The 17,995-nt window shown below is 37.3% G+C and overlaps 1 protein-coding gene across 1 annotated transcript; it reads right to left on the reverse strand.

Moving 5' to 3' along the window:
- Positions 1-1,154: 1,154 nt before the first annotated feature.
- Positions 1,155-16,896, reverse strand: lim2.2 (lens intrinsic membrane protein 2.2). The gene is made up of 5 exons (XM_065244426.2): positions 16,737-16,896; positions 4,298-4,502; positions 3,758-3,895; positions 1,988-2,122; positions 1,155-1,502 (listed from the first exon to the last, which is right to left on the reverse strand). Exons 2-5 carry the CDS (start codon positions 4,473-4,475, stop codon positions 1,432-1,434), a joined length of 522 nt encoding a protein of 173 aa, XP_065100498.1. The 5' UTR covers positions 4,476-4,502; positions 16,737-16,896; the 3' UTR covers positions 1,155-1,431.
- Positions 16,897-17,995: the final 1,099 nt, after the last annotated feature.

Raw genomic sequence — 17,995 nt, forward strand, 5'->3', positions numbered from 1 at the left:
ACAAGGTCACAAAAATACTGGTACTCCTATCTTTGTGGGGACAACTGGTCACCACAACGTGATAATTACCTGGTACACACACACACACATAACATTTTCAGTACACACATACAAACCACACTCTGACATCCATACCAACACACCCACACAATTATAGCTTCATAATATATCTAATTGGCTCTATAATATGCATAAGCAGAAAACAACAATAAAGCGATAATTTGCTTTATATCCCAAAACTAAAAAAATGGCACCATCTGGTAAAAAATAGTAAAAATAAAAATTTTGAAGCCTTGCCAACAGAATGAAAGCCTGTTAACAAAGATTGCATCATTTTATAGTTGAATGGCACCAGGATTAAAAATTGCAGTTTTAATGGGTTTCAATGCGGACATTTTTGTCCAAAAGGTCCTGAGAGGAAGTATTTTGTGTACCTAGTAGAAAATAGATTTTTTTAAAGGAAATGAAGGTGAAATATTAAAATTCCAATAAAAATGCACACCTGTGGCAAATTTTATGCAGTTAGCATTAACGCTGGCAAAGTTATCAAAAAAACAAAACTGAAAAGGACAAAAATGTCCTCAAGGATGCACAAATGCGCACACAGGAATCAATAACAGAAATTTCAATTCTATAGTACGGATCTAATTCCAGAATCGGAATCGAATTTCATTTCCCGTAACTAGTGGGCTTTCTGATGTGCACTGATTTCATTCCATTGTTGCTGAACAAAATTCAGTTTTCTCACCCAAAAAATCCCAAATATTTTAAATGGCAAAGACTAAATGGCAGTCTGTCTGGGACCGCGGTACCCAGATCGACTTTTCCATTTTTTTCCTGTCGGTCCCAAAAGTCGCTCTTCATTTGCATAAATTGGACACACCTCTTCCGGCCACCAATTGTAGCCATCGCTTGTGTCGTCAGAAGTCGCCAGCTCTCCATTGAAATCAATGTATTGGGAACAGGGAATTATTCCGCTAAACAATTTTGTCATCAACAAACATTTTTATGAAGATAAGCTTATGCACTAATTATCGGTTACTGTTAGTATTGTAAATTTTCTAACTTTTTTGACTATTTGAATGTTTACAGTATTTGGCAGCTGTCCCTATATATATATATATATACGTGATATGTCAATACAATGAGTTAGAATTTGATTAATAGAAATGAAAGCCAAATAGTGTTTGTGTGGCAAATCGAAATATCCTGGAGCTGTATCTGATATTCCATCATCCTGCATTTGTACGCCATCTGTGGGATGAACACGCCCAACATGTGTAGAACAAAGTACAACATAGCAGCAAGAATCCAAACACAGTAGATTTATTTAGTGCCTTTATTTTCAGTATCAAGGTTTCAAATTAATGTCTTGAGAGGATTGAGTCTTGCTGCATAGCTTAAACAGGAGATCGAGATTTATTGAGAATTTCAGGTGTCTGAAACGCGTGAAGGCGCAGGTTCAGCGATGGTCCTCTGATAAGCACAAAGCTGCGTGACACCTAAAATACAAAGAAGCTTCGAATCAAATATAATCATCTGCTTTTCGCATTTATTATATTTTAATAAAAAAATTCAGTAAATGCTTATGCTTCATTGCTTCTAAGAAATTGTTTTACATTTTTTTAAATCTTTAAAATTATTATATATATATATATATATATATATATATATATATATATATTTTTTTTTTTTTTAATATTTTATCTTCAATAGTTTACTTTTCTCTTAAAAAAAACTTCTCTTCAAAATACCAATTTTTTTATTGTTTGATAGCTAACAATTAGCTTTTTCAATTTACATTTTTTTTCTTTTATCTTTATTTCTTTGAATTTTTTTTCTCAAAATCTGTTTTGCCAACCTGTGCCACTATGTGCAAGTATCGGTAACCATAACATACCCTTACAATGCATTGTTACATAATTGCGACGTTGCAATTAATTTTTGCAAAGAGCACTGAAGAGAAATCGTAATAGTTGATATTTACCCGCCCCTAAAGCTAATATGATGCCGATCCAGCCAATGATGTAGGACCACGAGAATTTCCATTCAATGTAACGCTTGCCAAAGAAATGCACAGTCATTCCAGTGTAGATTGCCAAAGCCAAAAGCGCAAAAAACCCTGAAACACAGAAAAACACAAATGCACTTGTAACTAGGGCTGTCACGGTTATGAAATTTGGCTGGCGGATAATTGACTGAGAAAAAAATTCATGAGAATAAAAAGTCAAAGCAATAAAACAGACACTAAATCGTCATAATCTTCACAATTTCTTTGTTAATTAAATAATTTTAACACGTTGTGATTATTTAAATTAAAATATTTTGCAAGGTTTATCTAGCAGTAAATATTAATACACATAACACATATTTAAAAGTAATCTGATATACAGGCGCTGCAGCTCCCCCTTGTGTTTTTTAAAGACACGTACAATCATTGTGGTGATCTGAAATCATCGCGATGAGGTCAAACAATCGCGATGAGACGGTTATTTAATCATTGTGACAGCCCTGGGTGTAACCAAACTAAATAAATAACTTCAGATGTAAAAAAATCGAGTGTTTCGATTTTGGTTTACAGAGTCACTGACAACAAATAGACCCTTTAAATATCTGTCAATGTGATGTTTGTATTCATGTTGGATTTTAAAGCCATTTGAAACTTCTTTAAACAAAAACTGATTTCATTTAAATACAAATGTATGTATATAGCGCTTTTTACAATCTTGCATCGTTTCAAATCAGGTTAGTAAGTAAATAAGAAAATTACCATGGTATTATTGCACATTTTAATGGTCCTCATATATAGATTATAATTTAATTAAAAAGTATATCTACTTTATTTGAGACCATAAGGCATTTAGTAAATGAATGTGACATTAAACCATGTTTTTTCAGGATGTGAAAGAAGGAAATGGTCTATAAAAACAGGTGTGTACACCATACACAGAGCATTTGTAATAATACTATGAACTATAATATGATATTACTGCAAACTGTCGCTGCAAGCATGAAATGTACCCAGGAATTACACACCAAAAAAAGTGAAATAGTAAAAATGTAAGAAATATTACCCACGTAATGTCTAGAAATTTTAAGTGTTTAAAAAAATATAGCTTTTTGTTACAAGTTGTATAGGCTATGTTTTGACTTTTCATGCAAGGTTTAAAGTATTATTTTTTTTATTGTGCACTTTGTTTTACCACATCAATTTTGCGGTATCATAGTATTATACAATCTGTCATATCACAACAATATAGCTGTCTGTATATTTGTTGCATGCCTTTGATTTGTCAGACTTTTAAAGAAATCTTTTTAATAAAGTTTTAATCTTTTTAAAGGCGGGGTGCGTGATTTTTGAAAAACACTTTGAAAGAGGAAATCCGACTTTATTGCCTGGGTTATGCATGTTTGGGGCGGGTCTATCAAACAAAAAGATTATTTTGGGGTAGGGGCGTGTTTGTTTAGGTTTGTTTGGCTTTCATGCACCCCGCCTTTAATGCCACTTCTGTTATTACAGCAAATACCAAATGGACATTTTTACTTTAAAAAAACACATTATATCCAAATGTATTATAAATCATGTTTACAGTGTCTTTCTATGCATGATCTGAATAAAATACACAAATCCTTTCATGAGGAGCCTCCTGTATTATTTAATAATATTCATCCAAAATGACTCTCACTTGATCAGTTTCAAAAACTTGAAACCTTACGTTTCAAAAGAAATCACCAGCAGACTGATCGGTTTACCCACCGGACAGGAGCAGAGCAAAACCTGCAGTCCGAACTCGACTGCTTCTGGGTCGCTTGGATGCAGTGGCGCCCAAAATCACTCCAGCGAAACAGGCGAGCACCGACAGCAACATAAAGGCCCGTGTGGCATCCCAGAATGCTGGAGGACAGACAGAGGCTTTGTCAACATCCTGTTTTCAGTTTATAGATGTAATTTGACTGTTTAGTCTATTACTGACTGGGACAGATTAGACAGAAGATTAGACTGAATATGTTAAAGTTTACATATGAAGTCGTTGGATGTGTTCTCCAGTTTTGTGATGTAACATTTTATTGTTGACCTAATGGTGTCAAATGCGATTATAAAAAGCCATAGGCAATGTTTGTCATTCATAAGGTAACCAATATGTTAGTGAATTTCCACTCATCTTTGGAAAATAAATGCAAAACGTATACATTTATAATCAAGAAACATGATAACACTTATTTTTAGAATTTTACTCACACAAATTTGTATAGCATAATCCTAAATGATTTTAGATCCTGTTTTTACTGTACTCACCCACTGTAAGCGTGTGGGCGTGGCACTTGCGATTGATGCAAAACCTCCAGAGGCCCTGATTGGCTGCATTTCCAGAATACCGATACTGCATCCAGTAGTCTGTTGCTGTGGAGATGACAAGGAGCACAAGGGCCGCCGCTCCAGAAAGTGTGGCCCCGCCTACTAGTGTGAACACCATGAAGGAGAGGCCCGTGACAGTGTCCTCCTGCAGATTTAGGACATGAGGGGACATTAAGTCTTTAAGTATGGATAAATTGACATTTAGATTTTAGGACATATTTATATTGTAATAACAATATAACTGCACATAACACTGAACGCATTACCTATAGAATTAGATAAAAAGCATATCAAAAACATGAAACAATATTTTATAGCAACTTAAAGGAAAACACCACCGTTTTTCAATATTTTACTATGTTCGTACCTAAACTTAGACAAATTAATACATACCTATGTTTTTTCAAAGCATGCATTTAATCTTTGTACAGCGTGTCGTGAATGTGTTAGCATTTAGCCTAGCCCCATTCATTCCTTAGGATCCAAACAAAGATGAATTTAGAAGCCACCAAACACTTCCATGTTTTCCCTATGAGTAGTTACACGAGTATATATGGTGGCACAAAATAAAACGAGGCAATTTTTAAGTGGATAAAAAATGAGAACTATATTGTATGGCGGAAGAGCACTTAGTTTGCAGCACTCGGCGCGCAGTAACATCATCGCTCCTGACTACTCCCCCTCTCGCTCAAACTTCAGTCAATATTACTGTGCCTGAGGTGGAATGCTTCAAACCAAGTACAATATAGTCCTCATTTTAATCTGCTTAAAAAAAAAATCGCCACATTTTATTGTGTGCCACCATACTTACTCGTGTAACTACTCATAGGGAAAACATGGAAGTGTTTGGTGTCTTCTAAATTCATCCCTAATTAGATCCTAAGGAATGAATGGGGCTAGGCTAAATGCTCACACATTCACAAGGCGCTGTACAAAGATTAAGTGCATGCATTGAATAAAGATAGGTATGTATTTATATTTGACTAAGTTGAGGTAAGAACATAGTAAAATATTGAAAAACGGTGGTGTTTTCCTTTAAGTTGCTTTAAAAAAAAAAAAAGAGCATTAAACTGCTTATTTTAGTAGAAGTAGTAAAAAGTATTTTTTGTAAAAAATTATGGTAACAGTTATTATTAGTACTGTCAAATAATAAAAATGAAATAAAAGTAATTGTAATCTTAAAAATAGTAGAATTATTAAAAGCAATATTACTATACCATTACTATAAAATAATAATAGTGAAATTTAATGAATAAAAATGCATTTCTATTGCAAATATCTAATTAATCATATAAATATATCTTCAAAAACTATTTGTTTTCAGATAACCTTTAAAAATTGTTTTGCAATTATATATTTTATAATAATATACTTTTTAATACTGGCTTTTGTAACACCCTAGCAACGCATTAGCAAATATGCTTTTTGTCGAGCCATTTCTGAAATGTATACATGTGTGTGTTTCCGTTTCAATATACATAATAATTACACACAGAAATGAGGCATAAACTCACTTTTATTAGGGGCCAAGCCCGCAGGGCGGTAGGCCACTATTGCAATTGATGGTTTTCTTATTATTATTATTATTATTAGGGGTCAAGCACCGAAGGTGCTGAGACACCTATTGTAATTAGGGGTCAAGCACCGAAGGTGCTGAGACACCTATTGGAATTGTACTTTTTTCTTCTTCTTAGCCATTGGTGTCTATGGCAGCCCTATGAACCGTATGTAGGAAAATGATGAAATTTGGCACAGTTGTAGTGGTGGTCATAAATAGTCATGTGGCCAAAAATGGGGTCTCTAGCAGTAACTCTATAGCGCCACCATCATCTCAAAAATTCAATGTTCAAATGGTTATAACTCATGATCCATTTGCTCTATGAAAATTCTACTTAGTACACGTGATTGCTCTCCTCATGCTTATTGTTTTTAATACCTTACAGTAAGACTCCACCCATTACAGTAGCGGCCATTTTGAAATGTACAGTATTTCGTTTTTTCGCTACTCCTCCTTCAAATTTGGTTCAATTCTTATGAGATTTGGCACATGTGATCTTTGGAGTGAGCCGCATAGAAATGACTGAACAGAATTTTGATATTTTTCTTTATTTAAAAGTAATTAATGCGTGAACTTAACGAGATTGACGCAAAATTGGTTCTGAAGCTGTATCTCGGTCATTCTTTGATCAATCGAGATGAAATTTGGTACGCTTCATGTCGACCATGAACTGGGGGTCCATGCCAAATTTGGTGACAGCGCCACCTATGGGTCATGAGATAGTAAAAAAGGCTATTTTTGCGCATAACTTCTGAATCGTTTGTCAGAAAATTATGATATTGGTGTCTACGGATTCCTTACCTCATGCCGCATCTGTCGATGTGTATTATGCCGGGTTTGACCGAACCGCCTGTCCGCCATTTTGAAATTTGTCATAAATTGTTATAACTTTTGAAGTATTGGATATATTGGCGCAAAAATCGGTAGGAAGCTTTGGCATGATGTCCTGATTGTATCTGGGAAGTCAGAATACAGCGCCACCTAGGGGTTATAAACTATAACAGTTCTTATAGAACTGCTCATAACTTCTGAATACTTTGTCGGATATTAATTTTCTTTGTGAAATTGTATTCACTGGTTTATGCCGATTGCAACGATACCTCGTTTGTCATTTTCCATCATTCTGTTCATGTGTTATTGTAAGGCATATGGTAAATGATTTTTTCGCTACTCCTTTTACAAATTTTGTTTATTTTATGCCAGGTTCTGCTCGTATAATGTTTGGAGCAATCCGCACAGAAATGACTGAACAGATTTTTCTTGCACCTAGGAATTTTTTTGAGAAAAACCTCTGTAAAGTTGATCGTCCCTGTGATGTTGTCTATTTGTCATAGTTAATTACTTTATATTACATTTTATAGCGTTACTCTACGGAATGTTCTTCTTGTCTTCAATCTCACTTGAGCTTTTTGATTCTCATATACATTGTATTTCTGTGATTTCTGCTCTGCGGTGTCATTTCTACATCTTTGGTGATTGGCATATGTCAATGCTTGCATTTCTGTAATCTCTTTCCTGCTGCCCCTTGAGCTGTGTCTGCTGAGTGGTGCATCCACTAAGTTGTATGCATAGAGATCCTGAGTTCATGGGTTCGAATCCCACCTGAGGCAGGTGTTAATTTCTTCTATTAAAGTTTTGTTCTTTCCCACCTATTCTTCTTGACCTGTCTGTAGTTCACATATGTTCTATTTTTGCCATGTTTTCTGTTGCTGCTCTGCACTGCGGTGGTTCTGCTCTGTCATTGCAACGCTTTGGGAACTTGCTGCGCTTTGTGTTCTTGATGCACCTTGGGTGGTCAGTGAGCATTGGGTGATTGATACCTTCTATGTTGCTTGCTGTGCTTTGGGTGCTCATTGCGCTAAAGGTGCTTGGCCCCGAATCGCTGCTTGCAGCTATATTTGTTAGTATTATTAGGGGTCAAGCACCGAAGGTGCTGTGACACCTATTGGAATTGTTAGTATTATTATTATTCTGCTTCTTCTTCTTCTTCTTAGCCATAGGCGTCTATGGCAGCCCTATTAACCGTACATAGGAAAATGATGAAATTTGGCACAGTTGTAGTGGTGGTCTTAAAAAGTCATGTGACCAAAAATGGGGTCTCTAGCACTAACTCTATAGCGCCACCAGCAGTGCAAAAATTCAATGTTCAAAGGGTTATAACTTCTGATCCGCTTGATCTATGAAAATTCTACTTAGTACACGTGATTGCTCTCCTCATGCTTGTTGCTTTTAATACCTTACAGTAAAACTCCACCCATTACAGTAGCGGCCATTTTGAAATGTACAGTATTCAATTTTTTCGCTACTCCTCCTTCAAATGTTGTTAAATTCTTATGAGATTTGGCACAGATGATCTTTGGAGTAAGCCGCATAGAAATGACTGAACAGAATTTTGATATTTATCTTTGTTCAAAAGTAATAAATGCGCAAACTTAACGAGGTTGACGCAAAAATGGTTCTGAAGCTGTAGCTCAGTCATTCTTTGATCAATTGAAATGAAATTTGGTACACTTCATGTGGACCATGAACTTGGGGTCCATGCCAAATTTGGTGACAGCGCCACCTATGGGTCATGAGATAATAAAATAGGCTATTTTTGCCCATAACTTCTGAACTGTTTGTCAGAAAATTATGATCGTGGTGTCTACGGATTCCTTGGCTCATGCCGCATCTGTCGATATGTATTATGCCGGCTTTGACCGAATCGCCTGTCCGCCATTTTGAAATTTGTGATAATTTGCTATAACTTTTGAAGTATCGGATATATCGGGGCAAAAATCGGTAGGGAGCCTCGGCATGATGTCCTGAGGAAATCAGAGAATAGCGCCACCTAGGGGTTATAAACTATAACAGTTCTTATAGAACTGCTTATAACTTCTGAATTCTTTGTATGGCATGTAAGCTCTTTTCTGCTGCTCCTTGAGCTGTGTCTACTGAGTGGCACATCTGTCTAAGTCGTATGCATAGAGATCCTGAGTTCATGGGTTTGAATCCAGCCTGAGGCAGGTGTTAGTTTCTTCTATTAACGTTTTGTTCTTTCCCACCTTTTCTTCTTGACCTGTCTGTAGTTCACATATGTTCTATTTTTGCCATGTTTTCTGTTGCTGCTCTGCACTGCGGTGGTTCTGCTCTGTCATTGCAACGCTTTGGGTACTTGCTGCGCTTTGTGTTCTTGATGCACCTTGGGTGGTCAGTGAGCATTGGGTGATTGATACCTTCTATGTTGCTTGCTGTGCTTTGGGTGCTCATTGCGCTAAAGGTGCTTGGCCCCGAATCGCTGCTTGCAGCTATATTTAGGGGTCAAGCACCGAAGGTGCTGAGACACCTATTGTAATTGTTAGTATTATTATTATTATTATTCTGCTTCTTCTTCTTCTTCTTAGCCATAGGCGTCTATGGCAGCCCTATGAACCGTACATAGGAAAATGATGAAATTTGGCACAGTTGTAGTGGTGGTCTTAAAAAGTCATGTGACCAAAAATGGGGTCTCTAGTACTAACTCTATAGCGCCACCAGCAGTTCAAAAATTCAATGTTCAAAGGGTTATAACTTCTGATCCGCTTGATCTATGAAAATTCTACTTAGTACACGTGATTGCTCTCCTCATGCTTGTTGATTTTAATACCTTACAGTAAAACTCCACCCATTACAGTAGCGGCCATTTTGAAATGTACAGTATTCCATTTTTTCGCTACTCCTCCTTCAAATGTTGTTCAATTCTTATGAGATTTGGCACAGATGATCTTTGGAGTAAGCCGCATAGAAATGACTGAACAGAATTTTGATATTTATCTTTGTTCAAAAGTAATAAATGCGCAAACTTAACAAGGTTGACGCAAAAATGGTTCTGAAGCTGTAGCTCAGTCATTCTTTGATCAATTGAAATGAAATTTGGTACACTAAATGTGGACCATGAACTTGGGGTCCATGCCAAATTTGGTGACAGCGCCACCTATGGGTCATGAGATAATAAAATAGGCTATTTTTGCCCATAACTTCTGAACTGTTTGTCAGAAAATTATGATCTTGATGTCTATGGATTGCTTACCTCATGCCGCATCTGTCGATGTGTATTATGCCGGGTTTGACCGAACCGCCTGTCCGCCATTTTGAAATTTCACATAATTTGTTATATTTTTTGAACTATTGGACATATCCGCGCAAAAATTAGTAAGGAGCTTCGACATGATGTCCTGAAGGTACCTGGGAAGTCAAATACAGCGCCACCTAGGGGTTATAAACTATAACAGTTCTCATGGAACTGCTTGTAACTTCTGAATACTTTGTCTGATATTAATTTCTTTGTGAAATTGTATTCACTGGTTTATGCCGATTGCAACGATGCCTCGTTTGTCATTTTCCAACATTCTGTTCATGTGTTATTGTAAAGCATATGGTAGATTATTTTTTCGCTACTCCTTTTACAAATGTTGTTTATTTTATGCCAGGTACTGCTCGTATAATGTTTGGAGCAATCCGCACAGAAATGACCGAACAGATTTTTGATATTCTGTTCTCTTTCTTAGAAATACCACTCCAAAGTTGACCGTGCCTGTGACGTTGTCTATTTGTCATAGTAAATTAATGTGACTGTATATTACATTGTATAGCATTACTATACAGAATGATGTTCTTGTCTTCAATCTCATTTGAGCTTTTTGATTCCCATATACATTGTATTTCTGATAGTTCTGCTCTGCACTGTCAGTTCTGCATCTGTGTTGATTGGCACACGTCAATCCTTGAAGCACCTAAGCTGTTTTTTGCTGCCCTTTGAGCTGTGTTAGCTGAGTTGCGCATCTGGTTAACCACATGCCATGAGATTCTGAGGTCATGGGTTCAAACCCCATGTGCAGTGATATTTTGTCTTAACTTTTTTCTCACTTAAGTTTTGTGATTTTCATACAATACATTGTATTTCAGTTATTTGTGCTCTCTGTTGTTATTTCTGCACGTTTGGTAATTGCTGGATATCAATGTTTACAGCTCTAAATCTCTATTCTATAGCTTGGACACACCAACTCAGTGGTTTAATCGTTTACTCAGTGGCGCATGCGGTTAGTGCGTTGCTTTGGGAACCTGAGGTCATGGGTTCGAATCCCAGCTCTTACTTTCACTTATTGAGATTTCCTTTTGTGTTCCCTTTAACACGTTCTTCTCGACCTGTCTGGTTTTCCACACGTGTTATATTTTTGCCATCTTTACTGTTGTTGCTCCGCACTGCAGTGGTTCTGCTCTGCATTTGCTTTGCTTCGGGTTCGGGCTCTGTATTGCGCGCTTTCTGCGCTTTGCGCATTTGCTGCGTCGTGCCGTTTTTGCTGTGCTTTGGGTGCTCATTGCGCTGAAGGTGCTTGACCCCGTATCGCTGCTTGCAGCTATATTTATTATTATTATTATTATTCTGCTTCTTCTTCTTCTTCTTAGCCATAGGCGTCTATGGCAGCCCTATGAACCGTACATAGGAAAATGATGAAATTTGGCACAGTTGTAGTGGTGGTCTTAAAAAGTCATGTGACCAAAAATGGGGTCTCTAGTACTAACTCTATAGCGCCACCAGCAGTTCAAAAATTCAATGTTCAAAGGGTTATAACTTCTGATCCGCTTGATCTATGAAAATTCTACTTAGTACACGTGATTGCTCTCCTCATGCTTGTTGATTTTAATACCTTACAGTAAAACTCCACCCATTACAGTAGCGGCCATTTTGAAATGTACAGTATTCCATTTTTTCGCTACTCCTCCTTCAAATGTTGTTCAATTCTCATGAGATTTGGCACAGATGATCTTTGGAGTAAGCCGCATAGAAATGACTGAACAGAATTTTGATATTTATCTTTGTTCAAAAGTAATAAATGCGCAAACTTAACGAGGTTGACGCAAAAATGGTTCTGAAGCTGTAGCTCAGTCATTCTTTGATCAATTGAAATGAAATTTGGTACACTTCATGTGGACCATGAACTTGGGGTCCATGCCAAATTTGGTGACAGCGCCACCTATGGGTCATGAGATAATAAAATAGGCTATTTTTGCCCATAACTTCTGAACTGTTTGTCAGAAAATTATGATCTTGATGTCTATGGATTGCTTACCTCATGCCGCATCTGTCGATGTGTATTATGCCGGGTTTGACCAAACCGCCTGTCCGCCATTTTGAAATTTCACATAATTTGTTATATTTTTTGAACTATTGGACATATCCGCGCAAAAATTAGTAAGGAGCTTCGACATGATGTCCTGAAGGTACCTGGGAAGTCAGAGTACAGCGCCACCTAGGGGTTATAAACTATAACAGTTCTCATGGAACTGCTTATAACTTCTGAATACTTTGTCTGATATTAATTTCTTTGTGAAATTGTATTCACTGGTTTATGCCGATTGCAACGATGCCTCGTTTGTCATTTTCCAACATTCTGTTCATGTGTTATTGTAAAGCATATGGTAGATTATTTTTTCGCTACTCCTTTTGCAAATGTTGTTTATTTTATGCCAGGTACTGCTCGTATAATGTTTGGAGCAATCCGCACAGAAATGACCGAACAGATTTTTGATATTCTGTTCTCTTTCTTAGAAATACCACTCCAAAGTTGACCGTGCCTGTGACGTTGTCTATTTGTCATAGTAAATTAATGTGACTGTATATTACATTGTATAGCATTACTATACAGAATGATGTTCTTGTCTTCAATCTCATTTGAGCTTTTTGATTCCCATATACATTGTATTTCTGATAGTTCTGCTCTGCACTGTCAGTTCTGCATCTGTGTTGATTGGCACATGTCAATCCTTGAAGCACCTAAGCTGTTTTTTGCTGCCCTTTGAGCTGTGTTAGCTGAGTTGCGCATCTGGTTAACCACATGCCATGAGATTCTGAGGTCATGGGTTCAAATCCCATGTGCAGTGATAATTTGTCTTAACTTTTTTCTCACTTAAGTTTTGTGATTTTCATACAATACATTGTATTTCAGTTATTTGTGCTCTCTGTTGTCATTTCTGCACGTTTGGTAATTGCTGGATATCAATGTTTACAGCTCTAAATCTCTATTCTATAGCTTGGACACACCAACTCAGTGGTTTAATCGTTTACTCAGTGGCGCATGCGGTAACTGTTGTGCTTTGGGAACCTGAGTTCATGGGTTTAAATCCCATGTGCAGTGGTTTTTGTCTTAACTTTTTTCTCACTTAAGTTTTGTGATTTTCATACAATACATTGTATTTCAGTTATTTGTGCTCTCTGTTGTCATTTCTGCACGTTTGGTAATTGCTGGATATCAATGTTTACAGCTCTAAATCTCTATTCTATAGCTTGGACACACCAACTCAGTGGTTTAATCGTTTACTCAGTGGCGCATGCGGTTAGTGCGTTGCTTTGGGAACCTGAGGTCATGGGTTCGAATCCCAGCTCTTACTTTCACTTATTGAGATTTCCTTTTGTGTTCCCTTTAACACGTTCTTCTCGACCTGTCTGGTTTTCCACACGTGTTATATTTTTGAAATCTTTTCTGTTGTTGCTCCGCACTGCAGTGGTTCTGCTCAGCATTTGCTTTGCTTCGGGTTCGGGCTCTGTATTGTGCGCTTTCTGCGCTTTGCGCATTTGCTGCGTCGTGTGGTTTTTGCTGTGCTTTGGGTGCTCATTGCGCTAAAGGTGCTTGGCCCCGAATCGCTGCTTGCAGCTATATTTATTATTATTATTATATTTCTTCTTCCCCAATGGGAGTCTATGGCAGCCCTATGAACCATACATAGGAAAATGAAAAAAATTTGCCACACTTGTAGTGGTGGTCCTAAATAGTTATGTGACCAAATATGGGGTCTCTAGCATTAACTCTATAGCGCCACCAACACTTCAAAAATTCAATATTCAAATGGTTATAACTCTAGAATAATTTGATCAACAAAAATTCTACTTAGTACATCTGATTGCTCTCCTCACGCTCATTACAATGAACACCTTACATTAAGACTCCACCCATTACAGTAGCGGCCATTTTGAAAAGTACAGTATTTTGTTTTTTCGCTACTACTTTTGCAGCGTTCATTGCATTGTTACGCAATTTGGCACAGATAATCTTTGGACCGAGGTGCATAGAAATGACCGAACAGAATTTTGATTTTTATCTTTGTTCAAAAGTTATAAATGCGTACATTTATCGATGTCGACCCAAAATTCGTTCTGAGTCATTATCTCGGTCATTCTTTGATCAATTGAAATGAAACTTGGTACCCTTCATAAGGACCATGAACTGGGGTACCATGCCAAATTTGAGGACAGCGCCACCTATGGGTCATGAGATATGAAAAATTGCTATTTTTGCCCATAACTATTGAAATGTTTGATAGAAAATTATGATCTTGGTGTCTATGGATTCCTTGGCTCATGACAAATCTGTCGATATATATTATGCCAGAAATTACCAAACCGCCTGTACACTATTTTGAATTTTGTTTTAAATTGGGATAACTATTATTCTATATAATGTATCGGCACAAAAATCGGTAGGAAGCATTGGTATGATGTCCTAAAGGTACCTGGGAAATCTGAAGACAGCGCCACCTAGGGTTCATAAACTATATAAAACAGCCCATAACTTCTGAAAACTTTGTCTGATATTCATTTTCTTTGTGAATTTTTATTCACTGGTTTATGTCGATTGCAACGATATCTCATTTGTCAGTTTTCAACATTCTGTTCATGTCTTATTTCATAGCATATGTGAAGTAGTTTTTTCGCTACTACTTTTGCAAATTAAGTCTTTTTTATGCCAGGCTCTGCTCACATAAACTTTGGAGCAATCCGCACAGAAATGACCAAACACATTTTTGATATTCTCTGCCATTCCCGAGAAATACCTGTCCAAAGTTGACTGTCCCTGTGACATTGTCTCATTAAAATTATTATGACTGTATTATAACATGTTGTGCATTCCTATACAACATGTTTTTCTTGACTTTAACTTTAACTGTTCTCACTTAAACTATCTGATTCTCATATAAATTGTAATTTTGTTATTTCTGCTCTGCAATGTCATGTCTGCACCTTCCTTGATTGTGCCATTTGAATGTTTGCAGCTCTGAAAACCTTGGCTGGCTACACTGCCTGTGTAGCGCAGTCTATTAAACGCATGCATCAAAACTCAGAGGTTGAGGGTTCGAATCCCATCTGATGCATGTGTTATGTTTTTCTATTAATATTTGTTTTGAGTTTATTCTCACCTATTATTCTCAACCAGTCTGTTTTCCATGTTCTGCACGGCTTGCAGTAATTTGGTGGCCAAGCATCATCACCAGTTCAAATATGCAGTAGCGGCCATTTTGAAAAGTACAGTATTCAGTTTTTTTGCTACTACTTTTGCAGTGTTTGTTGAATTGTTACACAATTTGGCTCAGATTATCTTTGGACCGAGCCACATAGAAATGACCAAACATAATTTTGATATTTATCTTTGTTCAAAAGTAATACATTTGTCAACAGGAATAACTTTTAAACCATTTAATCAACTAAACTTCTATGGAGAATATTTGATGGGGTAATCTATGCCTTCCCAGTAGCTCAACCAAATGCGTGATGGGCATGAAATCCAGAGGTTGCGGGTTCAAATCCACCATACGGCGGCAATCAAAATGGTTGACAAATTTGTGTCATGTAGAGTCAAATGTTCGAACAGGTTTGACTACCTACAGGGGTTTTAAAAAATATTCTCTTCTTGAGAAAAATCTCTCCAAACTTGAACATACACATTGTCACTTCAGCAATCTAACTTAAGCAGCTGTCTGTATGTATGTCTCCCCTGTAGCTCAACCAGATGAGTGACAGGCATGACACCTGGAGATCATGGGTTCAAATCCTGGCTAGGGCAGCAATTGAAGTCTCTTACTTTAGAGTCAAAAGCTTCAATTCATTATTTGTATTTTACTTTATTATTTTAAGAGGTATTATTTCGTTTGTGCTCTTTTGGTTTAAGTCTCATGTGTAACATGTATGATGCTTTAGTGGTTCAATTGTTTTTTAGGTCAGCATTGGACTAATCGGTCCTTCTTTCAACATGCACATAAATATTATACTTCAAAAAAAAAATTTTTTCATTATGTTCATTCTCATCTCTGAGTCCTGTGTGCTGATAGTTCCCATACATATCTGCTACATTGCATTCTTCAATTGCATGTCCTTTCAGCTTCGTTGCGTGTTGCAGGACCATTGTTGCTTGGCCCCGTATCGCTGTCTACAGCTATATTTTTGTATGCAATTAATCGCAATTAATCGTTGCCCAATACTAGTTTTTATATATGCCGTACAATAGCGCACAGTCCTCCAGTAGTTAATGTGAATCTCAAGCTTAGATGAACAAAAGTAAACAAAAGCAGTTCTGTACCATCAGCATTTGGCTCGTATAAACCAATCAAGCATTTTCTGTTTTATATTAAGCATTAATAGCTTTTGAAAGCGAGTTGTTTGCGCAGCATGAACTACATCAGCACATTTTTAAGCCTGTGCCTGCTGTGTCTGGTACACCCATGCGTGCAACAATTTACTATTCAGTGAATAAGAAAGCCATTCATGCAGACTCTCAAAGCAATGCAATAAAGTACAACTTTAAATCACAAGTGCCCAGCAAACAAACCAGGTCTTTGTTTGGAGCACAATTTAAAGTAGATTTTAAGTCAAACAAATACATTCACATTGAAAGGCAGACACAAATTTACACTTAAATAAGTAGTTTGATAGAAAACAAAGTCGTCTATTGTGCCAATACAATTAGTAAATAAACTTTCGTTTTATGCAAGTCAATAAAACCTAAATTATTTCTAGATAAATAAGAGACGTACCTCTCTGTTGGTTGCTGTGTGTCCAGAAGATCACTGTCGGTTTGTCCGGTTGTAGGGTTTATAAGCGCACTGCACTCGGTCTTCATTGTTTCATCAACAATAGCGCGAATTATCCAGTGCAGCATGTGAGATGTGTGAGGTAATCCACATCTCTTTCACACTCGTTCTCTAACAATCTCTCCAGTTTTACGTCATCTCCAGTATTTCAGCGTGGGATGTCTCTTGACGTATGCCCCCCTTGTGTTGTCACCCACTTTTGACCTTCTGGTTGCTCTTGAGTTTTACTACTTTGGCTGAAAGTTGCTGATCAACCCTGGCACAGTGTTTGGGAACATAAAGGCCTTTTTGGGGAGATAAAAAAATCTTCAGTCTATGCTGTGTTCAGACCAGCAGCGGGAGGTTTTGTGGCGCGAATGATGGTGTATTCACGTAGTTGTACGCTTGAATATTTGAGTGTACTCGCTTCATTAGCGCGTGAAAGCCACTTGTGAAATTTTAGTTGTTCGAGACATTCACGCGGAAATTCGCGTCATGGTATGGGCTTCTGCGATTCCGCAAGGTCCTGATTGTTTAACGCAGCATGGAAATCTGACAAAGTTCAGATTTTTTAACTTTCGCGTTTCCCACGGCACCACTTAATTCACGCGTAACTGTAAGAACGACAATCATAAAATTTTGCGTAAATACTAATGTGTTTATTCAAAACATCACTAACAATCCAAGCATGCCTAATCGCGTCTTTGCATTGACTTATGTAAATCACTTGCGCTTGCCGCCTCTACCACGTCTGGTGTGAACCCTGCATGAGGCGTTTAGCACGGTAGGTGTGATTCCAACTCGTTCGCGCAAATGGCGCGAATTGAGCCTTGCCACAGGCAACGCGCAAGCTGAAAAATTTGAACTTGATGCGAATTTCCGTGTGAATGTCTTGATGACTAGAATTTCACGCGCAAATGAAGTGAGTTAACTCAAATTGTTCAAGCGGGAAACTACACGGCACATGGTAGATGCGAATTTGACGCCTCAAACACAGCTGGTGTGAACCCACGGTAACTAATCCAGATCTTGGGTACACAGCTTGTACGAAGAGAAAATGCAAGATAGCCGGAAATAATTCGGTCTCAAAACGTTTTTCGACACTCAAATCACGTACGCAAATAAAATTAGCACTTATTGGGCAAAATTACTTTCAGCTGTTCAAATTTTTGTACATATAAAGTCATGCCGTGACAGGTATAGCGCCTATTTTTTTTTTTTTA

The sequence above is a fragment of the Paramisgurnus dabryanus genome, chromosome 24 (assembly GCF_030506205.2).
Source record: "Paramisgurnus dabryanus chromosome 24, PD_genome_1.1, whole genome shotgun sequence".
NCBI classification, from domain to species: domain Eukaryota; kingdom Metazoa; phylum Chordata; class Actinopteri; order Cypriniformes; family Cobitidae; genus Paramisgurnus; species Paramisgurnus dabryanus.